Below are 14,659 nucleotides of genomic sequence, written 5' to 3' on the forward strand. Positions count from 1 at the left end.
GAGCTCCTGCAGGAGTAAATAAAATAAAATATGATATCAATCATAAACGTTAAGAAAGTTTACTTTCTACATATCGACACATGCAAACAAAAAATCTTTTTTTAAATAAAATACGATATTGATCATAAACGTTAAGAAATTTTACCTGTATGAAAATTTGACGAATGATTTAAAATTAATCACAAAATGAATCTTAAATCTCATAAATAATGTGCATTGTTCAGTTAATAGTGAATACAAGGAATATATCGTCGGTATACTGCGAAAACCAGGTAAATGACAAATTTTAAAATATTGAGTTAAGTATACCAAAATTCTCAGCTTTTTCCGCTCTACATACAGGTAAAACCCAATAAATGATACGACTTACCATTCAGCAGATAATTTGTGTAATAAACAAACAAGTTACACCTACTTAACTTTTCATTTTCAAATAAAACAATATATCGCTACTTACTTCCATAAAATTAAAGGTCTGTTGCATGTAAAACAAAGTAAGCCCACATATATTATTATGCCGGACAACAATATATTTCTACTACTGTAAACCATATTCAGTAAAAAGGTGTCTTTAATACATTTTACGTGCATGATTTATTAAAATTTCTTTTTCATATCGACTAGTGAAAACCTTTAAGTACACTTACCTCATTTTACCTGAAAACGGGTTGAGTTAAAATTTAGAAATGGTTACTAAGCTAAACCCATAAATGATCTTTATAACACATACACAGATAGAATAACTGAAGACAGCAGTTCAATTCTTGATGATTCTGAGAACAATATAGTCTCAATGATGGAATCCATTTTTGATAGTGACTTTTCAGATGTAGACCCCACATATCAGCCAAGTGAAGAGGGATCGCTCTCTCTAGGAAGTCTATCTGATTTACACACTTTGATAGCCTAAATGATGAGAAAAAAGATACTGAAATAGGTGCACCCACGAACAATTTAGTGTCAACTGAAATAGCTAGTTGGATATTAAATCTACTTTTTGACAAAGTATGGAAAGACGTACGTCCACTAAAACGTTGGAGAAAAGCTAACCGCAAAGATTGGGTAATAAATGTTGCAAAAAGAAGGCGTGCTGAGGGTCTGCCTTATAAGATAAAAAAAGACCATAGACCAGCAATGCCAAAACCAGTTAATTGTTCAGAGTGCTTTTACAAATATGCCAGTTATTTCAGCGAAGATTACAGACAAAGACTATGTCGTGATTATTGAAAGTTAGAATATATAGGCCAGAAACATGTTCTTATTGCACGTATTAAAACGGAGCCACCAAAGAGAGTCGTTGCAGTACGTTGAAGTTTAAAAAACCACTTGCATTTTCCAAAAAGTGTTATTTTTCTTTGAATGGTCAAGACATACAAGTATGTGAGAAATTTCTTTGTAAGACACTTTGTATATCAGCGTCGTTAATAGAAGATGTACGAAAAACTGATATTCTAGGCTGTTATGCAGATACGGATAAAAGATGCAAGCATACACCGCCAAATAAAACAAGCAGTAAGACCCAAAAAATCGTGAAGGCTCATATTGTCTTTTCCAACCATGGGCCCACATTATATTCGCCAAAGTTCAAAACGTAGATATTTGGACAAAAATTTAAGTATAAGAAAAATATACCAACTTTTTATAAATCACTATGAGCAGAAGAAACTGGAAGGTGTTAGTGAAATTACATATCGAAGAATATTTTCTAACGACTATAATTTAAGCTTTTTTGTTGCTAAAAAAGATCAATGTTTAGTTTGTAATAAATATGATAGGGCTAATCCAACTGACAAATCGGATTTAGAAGACAGTTACAGAGAACATCAGAAAATAAAAGAAGTATGTAATCTTAAAAAACAAAATGATAAGTAAAGATCTAATGAACAACGGGATTTTGTTTCAGTTACTTTCGATCTACAGGCCGTACTACAGATTCCAAGTGGATTGACTGGAAACTATATTATTCTCGAAAATTATGTGTCTACAATTTGTGTGTATATGAGGCCGCATTACCAAATACAGCTTACTGTTTTGACTGGTCAGAAATTAACGGTAGACAAGGAAGTTCTGAAATAGAAAGCATTATACTCAACTACTTATCAAAATGTGTTCCAGAATATGTAAGTGAAATAAGTTTATTTTCTGATACCTGCAGAGGACAGAATCCGTTTAAATATTATTGAACACAAATTTTTAGAGTCTGGACATTCCTATACGGAAGTTGACTATATGCAGAGTAGTAACGAAACCGCTAAAAAACACAGATCTATCTATGGGATGCCAGATTACTTGTCTGTTTTTCAAAATGCAAGAGGAAATAAAAATATCAAGGTTGATGATAAAAAAGTATGTATAGAACCATACAAATGTAAAGAATTTAAATACTACGACTTTTATGATTTAAATAATTTGTCACACACTTTAATTAAAAACCGGACAAAAGACCAAAACGGCGAAAAAATAATGTGGTTGAAGATAAAAAGAATGAGATTCGTGAAAGGAGAGACAAACAGAATCTATTTTAATTATGACATGTCAACAAGCTTCAATTATTTCCTTACTGATACTGCACGGCATTCAACAAGAAAAAAGCACGCCAAGTTATCAACTAATTCAAGCAATCTTGAAGAACTTAAGAGACTTTATGATGCACATTTGCCAATTAGCATAGCAAAAAAGAGAGATTTGGTACAGCTATGTGATAAGGGAGTGATACCGGAGGAATATCACGGGTGATATCACCTGCTTTCAGTGACGAATCGGACGAGGAAGCCTCATAATAATAATATTGTTATTATTATATTCGAAATAAATTTGATTTTTTCTATAAAACTGTCTGTCATTCATATAAACAATAACTATAACTACACATAGCTGTTAATAAAAATTTTCAGGGAAAACCAGTTAAATGTAATAAATATCGACTAATACCTTAAAACATTGCTATTACCTAGTAAAAGCCTCATATATCGATCACAAAACTGGACAATATTATACTTGGTTTATTATATTTGTGTTAAATATGTTATTTGAAGAGTAATTGATTTATTTAGATTTACAGGTAAAACCAGGTAAGTGATAGCATTTCCAACTTAAATTTAGGATTACTCAGATAGATGTCTCAACTTTTTCAAACTAATGATAGAATATCATTTCAGATATATGCATCTTTCACTAGAATACCTAATATCAAAAACAAGCTGACTGCTTAATTCACAATATAAAACTAAACTTTAAAAACGTTTTTTCTCGATTTCGGTATTCCAACATTTACCTGGTTTTCGCAGTATACCGACGATATGTTTGATTTTCAAACTAACCATTCATTTAATCTAATAAAGATAATTAAGTTTCATTATTGTAATACAAGGTTGTACACCAAGAAGGTGAGAAACTAAATATTAATGTAAATAGACTTAGAAGTAAGTTAACAAAAACTATTTTATTTTTTGGTCAGTAAATAGATTTATATACATAATTTTTTCTCAAAAATGAAACTTTTACCCACAAGTAAAATTGCTATCCTTTAAATTTATTTTTAAATATCAAACAAGAAGAGTAGATACACTTTCAAATAAAATATTTATTTTACAGAATTACCTCAGGTCAAAAATATTTATTAATTATTTTACTAAATGATTTATCTTCCATATCCTATACAAAATACTAAAGTTTTATTAAAATTTATCTAAAATTAGGTAATTTTATTAATGCTTTTCTAAAAAGCCAATCTAGATAGTGTTAGAGTTCTTGCCGTATTGTGACGTCACATGTGCAGTAGGTATTTACTTTAATGATTCGGTACAAGGCATGTCTATAAGCTTTAATTGGGTAAGGTAAAAAGAATGTGAATATTAGGTTAGAATAATTGTCCAAATATATTTGTAAATTTTATTATATCAGGTACAAAAACAGTATAATTTTAACTTATAATCTGAAATGCAAGCACTTTGTTCGCCGTATAAATTTAACCTGCTAATTGAACCTACAATGCTGTAACTTTTAGCCTCTGACATATATCTTACGGTAGCTTCAAATAAACCATTTCCAGGAACTGTTTTAAAACTTAACATGTAATCTGATACCTGATAATCTCCTGTTATTTCTTTACTATGTTCCATCACTCTTGCACTTAATATGCGAGATAATTTTAAATCTGCACATTTGGAATGTGCGGATAGTAGATCGTTAATGTAGTTAATGCAGAAATCAGCTACAGTTTTTATGGTTTGATCATTGACATCAAGTTCTATACTTTTCTGACATGTACACCAGTGACTGACAATGCCTGTATCTTCACATGTTCTACTATCACTAATTCCTCTTAGTAAACTTACACCTCTGGACGTATTGGTACTGTTAGTATTATTATCGATATTTTCTATATTTAATAAATCAACAAGAGTAGCGTGTAAATCAAAGGGTGTTGTTAGAAGTACCGAATTTTTTTGTAAATTACTGTAGTGTTGTTGGTACTTTTGTCTGTACCATTCTGGAAGATACACGTGTAAAAACGGTAACCTTTCTTCCATCATTCCTTGAAATGTGCTTCTTATTCCTCCCCATCTGATCCCATGGTCGCTCATAACGAAGAGGACTGTATTATTAAGATTACCACTTTCTTGTAAATATTTAAACACATCATAGTAATCATCATCGCCTACTCTAGGTAAATTTAAATTATCATGAGATATAGTATTCTCCCAGAAGAAACCAAAATACTTTAATGAGTTATCTTTCATTGTTCGAATGAAATTGGTCATGTATTTTAAATGGTCTTTGTATACCCACCTTGCTCCCAGACAAAGTTTAACATTTCCAAAGTTAATATTTCCTATCTCGCTTGTAGCCTCTCTATCAAAATAGCTGTAACCATAATCTGTCGGTTGTTTTTTAAAACCTCTCTTTTGATAGTTAAAGATTCCCATCCATGAGGAGTCCTCGTCAAAAGCTGTTACATAACCTAAAAAATGAGGTCTTTAAAACTTTATATAATTTTTATATAGCAGTTAGAATTGATTGATAAAACTAAATGATTTATAACCTAATCTATATATACAGGATGTCCCAACAACCCAAGGGTGCTGGTTAAACCTTAGCTTATACCGGATAGAGTAACGCAAAGAGATCGTAAAATTTTTTTTAAGACAAATTTATAGAAATCAGTTTAGAGTTTCAAACTAGTATGAATTTCATCAAATTTTAAAAATAATAAGCGACAAGAACACAAATAATAGATTTTATTCAGTGCCACAATGTTTTGCTTGATGTACGAAAAATATATATCTCTACTACTTTCCAAAGGGCGAGAAATTACAAAAAACTGGAAAGTAGCTCTTCGTATTGCGAAACCTGTGACAAAATTCATGAATGTATGGAGCCGACACTTTAAGAAATCGAAGTACTTTTTCCCAGGTAAATTATATTTGATAGGAAATTTATTAAGGTAATATTGTCTCACCTGGTTCTTTCTTAATAATTGAAATAACCGTTTTACTTATTTTTTAGATATGAGGACTGGTAAACAATTTTTAAAAAAACGCATCATTTCATAGGATAATCTACCTATTCGATCTTTGGACAAAGTGTTATCCTCTTCACAAAGATCATCTCAAGAAGAAAGATCAAAACAAGCAAAACAAAGGCATCTATCTAGTACAGTATCTATTTTAAAAGATATAATGAATAAATCAGATCCAACAACGTCAACAATTACGGAATATACAATCAAAATTAACACAGGTACAACGATTAGTGCAGTTTTAGGAGCCATCCGAAATAGTCCAGAGCAACAGCGGGATCACTCACTGAAAATCAGCACAGAAGAGAAGGCTAGCAAAGTGACCCATCTGTATTAAGTGAAGGCAAAAAGGTTACTTTCTATGATTTAATACAAACAAATCGCAGTTTAAATTTACTCACTGGAATACCCACTCTAAATTTGCTGGAAAAAATTTGTGAAGCTGCTAGTTTGTTAGAAAACAAAAATTCGAAACCATTATTGCTTCAGCTAAAACAACGTCTTGTTCTAGTGTTTGCTCAGTTAAAAACTGACCTTCCTTTTGTTTGCCTTTCTGTTATACTTGGTGCCTCAGCAAACACATGTAGAAATTATTTTCAGATAACGGTGGAAGTTCTCTCTAAAGTATTAAAACCTGCAATCCCCTGGCCAGAAAAAGAAGAGATTCAAAATAGGATACCTGTTAACTTTAATAAATTTCATAAAACAAGAATTATTTTGGACTGCACATAATTATTTTTACTAAAAAGTAAGTGTCTCAAGTGTTGTGTAATGACTTATTCTCACTTCAAAGGGGACCACGCATTAAAAGTTATGATTGGAGTAGCATTATTTGGTTTAATTACATTTGTAAATATCTTTAAAATACTTAAAGCAAAAGTTATTTTATTCCTAGTTCCTTATATGGACTCTGGTATAAATATTATTTTAGATATTGTTTACCTTTCTGCGCCAATACTTAGGGTATGGCTCCACGAGCGACAGATTGTCGCTAGCAGTAGCAGTAAAATTAGGGCGGCAGTAAAGCAGTAAAATCATGGCTCCACGAGCGACAGTGTACAGCGCGCATATCGCCGCGTTTTGGTCTTGTAGTGGCTCCATGAGCGTTAATATGACGCAGCTACAATCAGTGGTATCTTATCCGTTTATATAGTGTCCGTGTATATAGCAGATAAAATAAATAAATAAATAAGTAAAATAAATTCAGACTGATAATACAATAATATAGTATGGATAATCTATAATTTCAACAAAAAGTTGCTTTAATATTGGCATTGCGCCGTCGACGTAGGGTTAAAAAACAACGAAAATGGAGGATTCACCCTGTTCTAGTGCCTAGACAGACAAAGGGAAATTTTTTCTTTTGCACAACAAATTAAAAGAATATCCTGACAAGTTTTTTGAATATTACAGGATGTCAGTGTCTTCTTTTAATTTTTTATTATGTGAAATAGAAGATATCATACGAAAACAGGATACATCAATGCGTAGTAGCCTAAGCCCAGAAGAAAAATTAGCATTTAAATTACATATTTTATAATCATATACATGTATCTACCTAAAAATAAAAAAAAAACAAAATATTTAACTATTTAACTTTGATTCGAATAAAAAGGGGCCGCCACCACTTCTTACCTCTGCGTATTCTGTAATTCGCTACTGAATTATCAAGTAGATCGACGGCTACCATATGTCGATTATATTCATTTATCATATCGGGTTAATGTAATGAATCTTCCTTTTCCAATATCTAACTTGCTTTTTTATGTTACAATAATTTAAAAAATTCTGATGCGACATTAAATCTGCTTTGTTGCAGTCCTTTATTTATGAATCACGCCAAGCTATCGAAAACGAAACATTAGTACTGAAGGATAATAAAATTTTACTATAAACAATAATTATTAAAATTTTATTTATATGATATGATTAGACAACCACTTATATAACAATGAATCACCAGTTCGAAGGGGGAAATCCAAAAAATAGATTTTCGGGAAATCAATAAAAACTGTTTATTCCCTCTATTCAACTTTTTCTTGTTTAATAATGGCATCAATTATAAAGTACAGTTTGATACGGTTAATTGGGATTGAAAAAAAAAACCATCCATTGATTTTTGTTATCTAGAATATCGATAAAGAAAATATTGGATCTTAGAACTTATAATTTTTTGTTATGATTTAAGACACAAAATTGTATGAAAAAACTTTAAAGTATTTTATAAAAACAAAGAAACAACTTAACAAACACAGAGAATTAAAACAAACAAGAACAAAAATATCCGATTAAATGACAACTTAAAATGAAGCGACAATCTACAGCGCGGGAAGCCACTCACTCAGTATCACTGCTGTTGTTTTCATTTATCAAGCTACATCTTACTGCTACTGCTAGCGACAATCTGTCGCTCGTGGAGCCATAGCCTTAGTAATGATAAATATTAATTTATATTTATTTTGTATATATCTAAATTAACAGATGTAAGTGTAATGAAGTGTAAATATTTTTTCCAAGTAAAAGTACCTATAAGAAATAAAACAATCTTAAAAAAAAAGTTTTTTATTTATATAATTAGAATAAAACTGGTAATAAATTGTAAATATACACGCCTACTTAAACATTTAACATGTTTTGTATAAATTCTACATCAAATGGTACTTTGATAATAAGTCTGGACTTATCGAATGGAAAAACACTACAAAATGACATATTTGTAGTCCGGTAAGTAACAAGTAACATTTGCAATTGTACTTGTTCATAATACATTTGGTTTTTCTTTAGTAATAATAAGTTTCTAAAGTAATATTATTTTCCTTAATTATGCATAAATATTTAAGGTCACGTAAAATTAATTACACAGATTTTGTTTTGCCTACCAGAGGGCACTTTATTTCTACACATTTTCCTGAAACAATTCCATCGGCATTTACTGCCAGTCATGGTACATCATATGAGATAAGAATTCCCAAATGTTCAACTTTACTTTGAGTTATTTTTTCATACATTTTTAAAGAAACTGATTCATCCTTTTTGCCATGTAATCTTGCAGTATTTTCTTTAAAATTGGAATTATACAATTGGTTGACTTTAAGTGGCCAATTTGGCTTTTTATTTTTACTATATGTAAATAAATGATAACAAGTGGTTCCAGTTACTCTCAGTCGCCTCAGGTTTTTCCACGCTTCTCCAGTTTGGTTTAGCATAGTTAAACACATTTCAACATAATTACTGTAGCTTACTTAAACAAACTTGTAGCTTTGTATACAATATAGCTAAATCATATTCAAGTACAATGTTAGTAGCCCATGTATCAGCTGACTGGTAGAACTGCATTGTTGCCAATAATACTATAACATAGAGATATCTGAAGCATTTCTTCCTCATAAAACTTTGTGCCTTGATGTATAGAAAGCACACTTTTTAACGTCAGACTTAATTCTGAATCTTCTGCTCCGGAGAGTAATATCTTTAATATCTCAGTATCTGACGGTTTTGCTAAACGCCTATCTAATCCTCTTCTTGCATTATACACATTACGTTTTTTTAATTTTCCCCACTGTTGCTTGATGTCTGTAGTGCTTAATTTTTCCTATAGCAAAATGGTTCTTTTACTTTTATCAATATATTTTACTTATAGCAAAATGGTTCTTTTACTTTTATCAATTTACCAGGTAATCACTTACCGAAAAATTTATAGTGGTGTGCCAATTATATGTTTGCATTTGCCTGAATTTCCAACCCTACATGTAAAATTACCAATAACATTTTTAATATTATAAATCACTTTAATTTTCACTTGTATGTGAAATGTAATATATCACTGCGGTTTTCCACTACTTGATAATATTCCACAAGTAATAATATGGTTGGAATCTAAAATTGCCTGCCCTTCAACTAGGGGTATTTTTAAATTCCCTATCAAATTTACAGTGTCAACAAACGATATCCCTATTTCGTCCGCCATCTTTCAAAACAAGTGCTGCCACCTATAGTCGTGTGATAACGCGATTAACCTCCATCTGGAACGTTCTAATAAGAATGAGGATACGAAGTCGATTGTAGTTGATTAATAGATGATTGTAATGAGTCCGGTTTTTTTCTAGGCCAATTAATTAGTCCACAATTAATTAATTATTTTTGGACATGTCGGTAGCCGATACAAAAATACTACATTACTTATTTTTTAGATAAATCTAATGTTATAGATAGGAAATCATTTGTAGATTATTAGAGAACTAATTAATTGTTTGTAAGGGTCAAATAATTAACTACGAAACATATTATTATGAGCGTGGAGCCATCCGACAACAGAGTGCCATATTAATTATATCTCAAGAGAGAACTCATACAATAGGTAGATACAGAATCGTTTGTAAAATAATATAAGATTAATTAGACGTTTGTAGAATAAACAAGTTACTTATCGTTTCAATAAAGCTAATGTAAAAGATGGAAAATCGTTTGCAGGTTATTATGGAACTAATAAGTTGTTTGTAGGCATAACTAATTAACAGCAAATAAAACTAATTAAGTAATTACAATTTAATATAAAATTTCTATATCGGAGGTGAGTATTTACAATTCATATGATAACAAATAATACATATTTTCATATCATATAAAGATCAAGTCAAAACTTTGAGGTTAAGGTCACGCTTGAAGTTCGCCTATGCTATTTCCTCTAGACATAGGGTTCAGTATATTTAATTTACAATTAATTTAGACCAGAACATTTAGAAAAAAAACACCAGAGTAAATGGATTTCTTAAACACAGCACCTATCAGAACTTTTTGCATTGTGTTTGGGATGACGTCAGGAAAAAAGTTTACACTAGAAAAATAGGTAAAAATGCATAATTGTATTTACAGTACATAAAAGTATTCAAAAGTGCATGCAATCCAAAATCAGTACATTAATGTCCGGTTTGTGTTACTATTGGACCGCTCCTTGGAGCACCTAGTAACCAGGGTGACTGCTATGTACATCATTTTTTGGAATTTATAGGATTTCCGAAATTAAATTGATTCAAAATACTATTCTGTGGGGTATTTGGGGTTTTTCCTGACGTCATTCTAAACATAATACAGGTAAGTGGCATTATATTTACGTGTACTAATGAAAAGTGTAACATAACCACATTTGTATTTAGTTCTAAAGTGTGTGCGGTTTGTACACGCATTGTTTTTACGAAACATTTTCTTAATCTGTATTTACTTTTCACGTAGACGTAAAGTTACGTCTAAAAGATATTGTCTAACAGTTTACTTATTTTATTTCAGAAACTGACGTCGAGAACGGTATCCCTAATACACTTATAATACAAGATACACCGGAGGCAAAACAAGAACATGAAAACCATCCCGAACTCAAAAGAGGCAAAATTTCCTTTAGTGCGCAAAATGTCTTTATATTAGGTTTAATAAAATAATGCATACCTCAACAAGGACGTCCCAAAGATCAATCACGTCATGTCAAGTGCTGTAAAATCACAAGTACAAGTGCAAATCATTAATGTCTATAAAAAGTTCTTCCTTCAGATATTAAACATATCTGATAGCCGAATGTCGAGGGCTATTAAAAAATTGCAAAATGAAAACAGACTTAAATCTGATTGCAGAGGTCGTCGCGTGTCTGCCAAAAAATTTCTATGGAATTCATGTACATATTTCGAGGAGAACACATCAAAAGCTTCCCAGCATATTTATAACAGTATACAAGAGCTTAAAATTACAACCGAAAATAATTATCATTACAACTTATGGTTACTCTTATATATAATTTGTACAAGGAATCGTGTGACGATTCATTTCTGGTTCTATTGACATTTATTGTAGAATATTTAACAATGAATTTAATCTTCATTTCCATGTACCACATACAGACACCTGTAATAAATTTCATAGCTAAAATAAAAAAATCTATCTTGAGCTATGGCATATATTTACGTAATTTGTAAACTCTACACGAACTATATCTCCTATAAACTATAAATGCAATATGTACATTTACAACTTAGGCTGTCACGAACTTTCAACTGGTTTAGGCTTCATGTATGTGTGAGATGAGACGACTGCCTCTTGAGGTTTGCAGGAAATCCCATCGTGTATAGTTAAGCACATTGCAACATGCGCATCTCAATTCAAGCATACTGTTGGCTACAGCGATACACATGCAACGGATAAAATAAGAACTGGAACGTTGCCTTATCCTTATTAAAGATAGTACTTATTGACACCAATTAAGCGGACACAATTGATCCAAAGTTTATGGTGAGTATTCATTCCTATCTGCCCAACGATGCAGACTCTATATCAATAGAAACTCTAGAGAAAAGAAGGCACATTGTGTATCAAAAGGATAGATGATGAGTTTCCAGCGAGTAACGAAGCTGGGGAAAATATACAATTTTGTTTGTACACGATGTTGATTTAATTTTCTGTATCTTTCTCCGTCCAATAAACTTTTGATGAAATAGTGGTGTAAGTCATTTCAACCCTTCTTTTAAACCCCCCTGTATAAGTACAATATATCTCCATGAAGTTCACTTAGACACTTACGCATTACTGACACAGGTAAGGGATAAGTAATATGATTTGTTTGTTGTGGATTTAATGATAGTGGTCATAGTAAAAACTTCTGTTTCTCAAAACTATGTTAAACTGACATACACTCTGTAAAGGCCGGTTTTCACGCTACGTCTTATTGTACGTTTTGTTGGATAGGACAACAAAACAGCATAGGATAGGACAACAACATGTAAACAGCAAAACGTACGTCGAAACGAAATGAAATCCAAGGTGAAATCGTAGAAATGATGGGAGAAGCATAGTTTTGCGAGAACTGATAGAATAAAACATTACGTGAAAATACATGTTCAGACAAGTCGTCCGATCTTGACTTATTTGACGACTAGTTCCACTGCAGTTCGTTTCATTTTTCCCAAAAAAAGCCTAATAATGTCAGATTTGCGGTAATGCACCCACGATTTTCTCGGGGAATTTATTGAATTGTATAAAAGTTTTTAAGTAGTTATGTTTTAAAACCAAGTAGATTGCATTACAGTTTTCAATAATTATTTGGCTTAACGCTGGTTTGGATATTATGATTGTGAACTCCAAGTCCTTGACGCTGCGTCCTGTTGTAAGATATCTGAGAGTTGCTGTGAGTCTTTCATGGGGTGTAATGGCTTTTCTCATGAGGTGTCTTATTTCAATATGTATTATGTTACCAACTCTAGCAATTGACAATAGGCTGAGGTGTCCATTCGCAAATAATTGCGCCAGTCATCTGGTTCGCCTCTTTTAGTAACGAGACGTGGGAATACTGGCTTCTTTTTAGAAGCCCACTCTCCTGACCATCTTGTCTTTTCCCTCCTCATCCCCTTTTTCCTCAGTCATAGTATCGTTATAGTTGAAAAAATAAAAGAAAGCAGCCGTGTTTCATCCATAATAAAAAAAAATCACTAAACAAACTTCAAACAACTCGAGACTCTGAATTAACAATGAGGTAGAAAACGGAAGGAAAAACGTAGTGTGTATACACTGGGCAAAACGTACATTTTGTCGTACGTTTTATATGACCCACAAAATGTACAATAAGACGTAGCGTGAAAACGGGCCTTTATTTTAACCGCCTCGTATATAACTCATGCAATTTTTACCTGAATTATATCCGTTTGAATAGAAAAGGTTAAATTATGGTAAATACTAGGTATTGATGTACTTATTAGTTTTAAAGATGTTAAAAAACAAATATCACTAACTAAAATAAGGTTTTGTCGTGTTTTTTTTAATACGAATAAACAAAAATAAAATTATTTAATATGAAGATATTATATTATTTACAACGATAGGCATAATTAGTCATTGTGGAATTAAACTAAAACAAGATTAAAAACATTATATATAAAAAATCAGGTTAATCTCGTTAAGTTTGTTAATAAAGATAACAGATTTTTTTCTATAAAAGGTAAACGGCTCAAATGATCTACTAAATGATAGCCTATGAATTATTGCTTATAATTTATAAACAATAATTCGTTCTGGAATTTATATTTAACGTAATATTATGTTTTTGATTATTTAAAACCTATCGACCCTTCAATACAAATTCTTTCTTATTAAAGATAAAAATTGGGCTAGCTATAAAAATAACAATTACTATAATGTGATTGAATGAATCCCGATAAGCTTTATCAGTTTCCAAGATTTTTGGCACGTAGGAATGTTTTTCATTCCTACATTTTTCAACATTTATGTTAAATATACCAAGTTTTATGCCATAATGGTCATTTTTGGTGGCGATATAAAACGAAATAAGTAACAGGCAAACAAATAGCGGCTTATCACAATTTTAAACCATTAGGCCACTGCAACGTCATACAAACTAGGAACAAGTATAGTCGCAGTAACATACATATATTGTAAAACGATTAAAATGCAAGACATTTGATGTTGCCCTTCTCTTTTTTTATAACCGACTGAATTCCAATGTACTAAGATAAGCGTTTTAGCAGGAAAGCAGTTCATTAGTAGAGTATAGAGTGTTTGCTGTAAGAGACTGACTTAAGGTCGTGGCATATTATCGTGCACGGTGCGTTTCCAGCACATATCGTTTCCGAAAAATATAATTTAAATGGTTTTAAATATGAACAACGCACACTGTCCGGAACATTGCGTTTCAGACACTTGTTCAGTCGTTTTCTCCTTGTTGTTTATTTAGGTCTTTGTTTGATTTTGATACAGAGTATTTAAAAAAAAAAATTTTCGAGGCTGTTTTTAATAGGAATTTAATAATAATAATGGGCCTGCGTAGCGCAAGCGGTAGGATGCTTGGCTCGCACGCCGGTGGTCCGGAGTTCGAATCCTACCGCCGGCAAAGAACAACTAGACATTTTTAAAAATGTCTAAAGGCCCCAGGTCGACTCAGCCTGAATAAAATGAGTACCTTGGGTAAAACCAGGGGTAATAATAGGCGGTTGAAGCGTAGCACTGGCCATGTTACCTTCCTTGTATACCGTAGGCCCTAGATATAGCAGACTACCCTGCTATACTCCCAAAGCCGCGAAGCGGTATAGAACGGGAGACTATTATTATTATTTAATAATAATTAATAGGTTTAACAATTATTTTAGA

The 14,659-nt window shown here is 31.7% G+C and overlaps 1 protein-coding gene across 1 annotated transcript in view; it reads right to left on the reverse strand.

Annotated features, from left to right (window-relative positions):
- Positions 1–3,877: 3,877 nt before the first annotated feature.
- LOC140445684 (uncharacterized) overlaps positions 3,878–14,659 on the reverse strand; it is a 30,654-nt gene continuing 19,872 nt past the window's right edge. Inside the window, exon 3 of the mRNA XM_072537932.1 lies at positions 3,878–4,963. Coding sequence (XP_072394033.1) covers positions 3,900–4,963 — 1,064 coding nt within the window. The 3' untranslated portion in view covers positions 3,878–3,899. The remainder of the gene's footprint in view (positions 4,964–14,659) is intronic.

Source organism: Diabrotica undecimpunctata, chromosome 7 (assembly GCF_040954645.1).
Source record: "Diabrotica undecimpunctata isolate CICGRU chromosome 7, icDiaUnde3, whole genome shotgun sequence".
Classification (NCBI taxonomy): domain Eukaryota; kingdom Metazoa; phylum Arthropoda; class Insecta; order Coleoptera; family Chrysomelidae; genus Diabrotica; species Diabrotica undecimpunctata.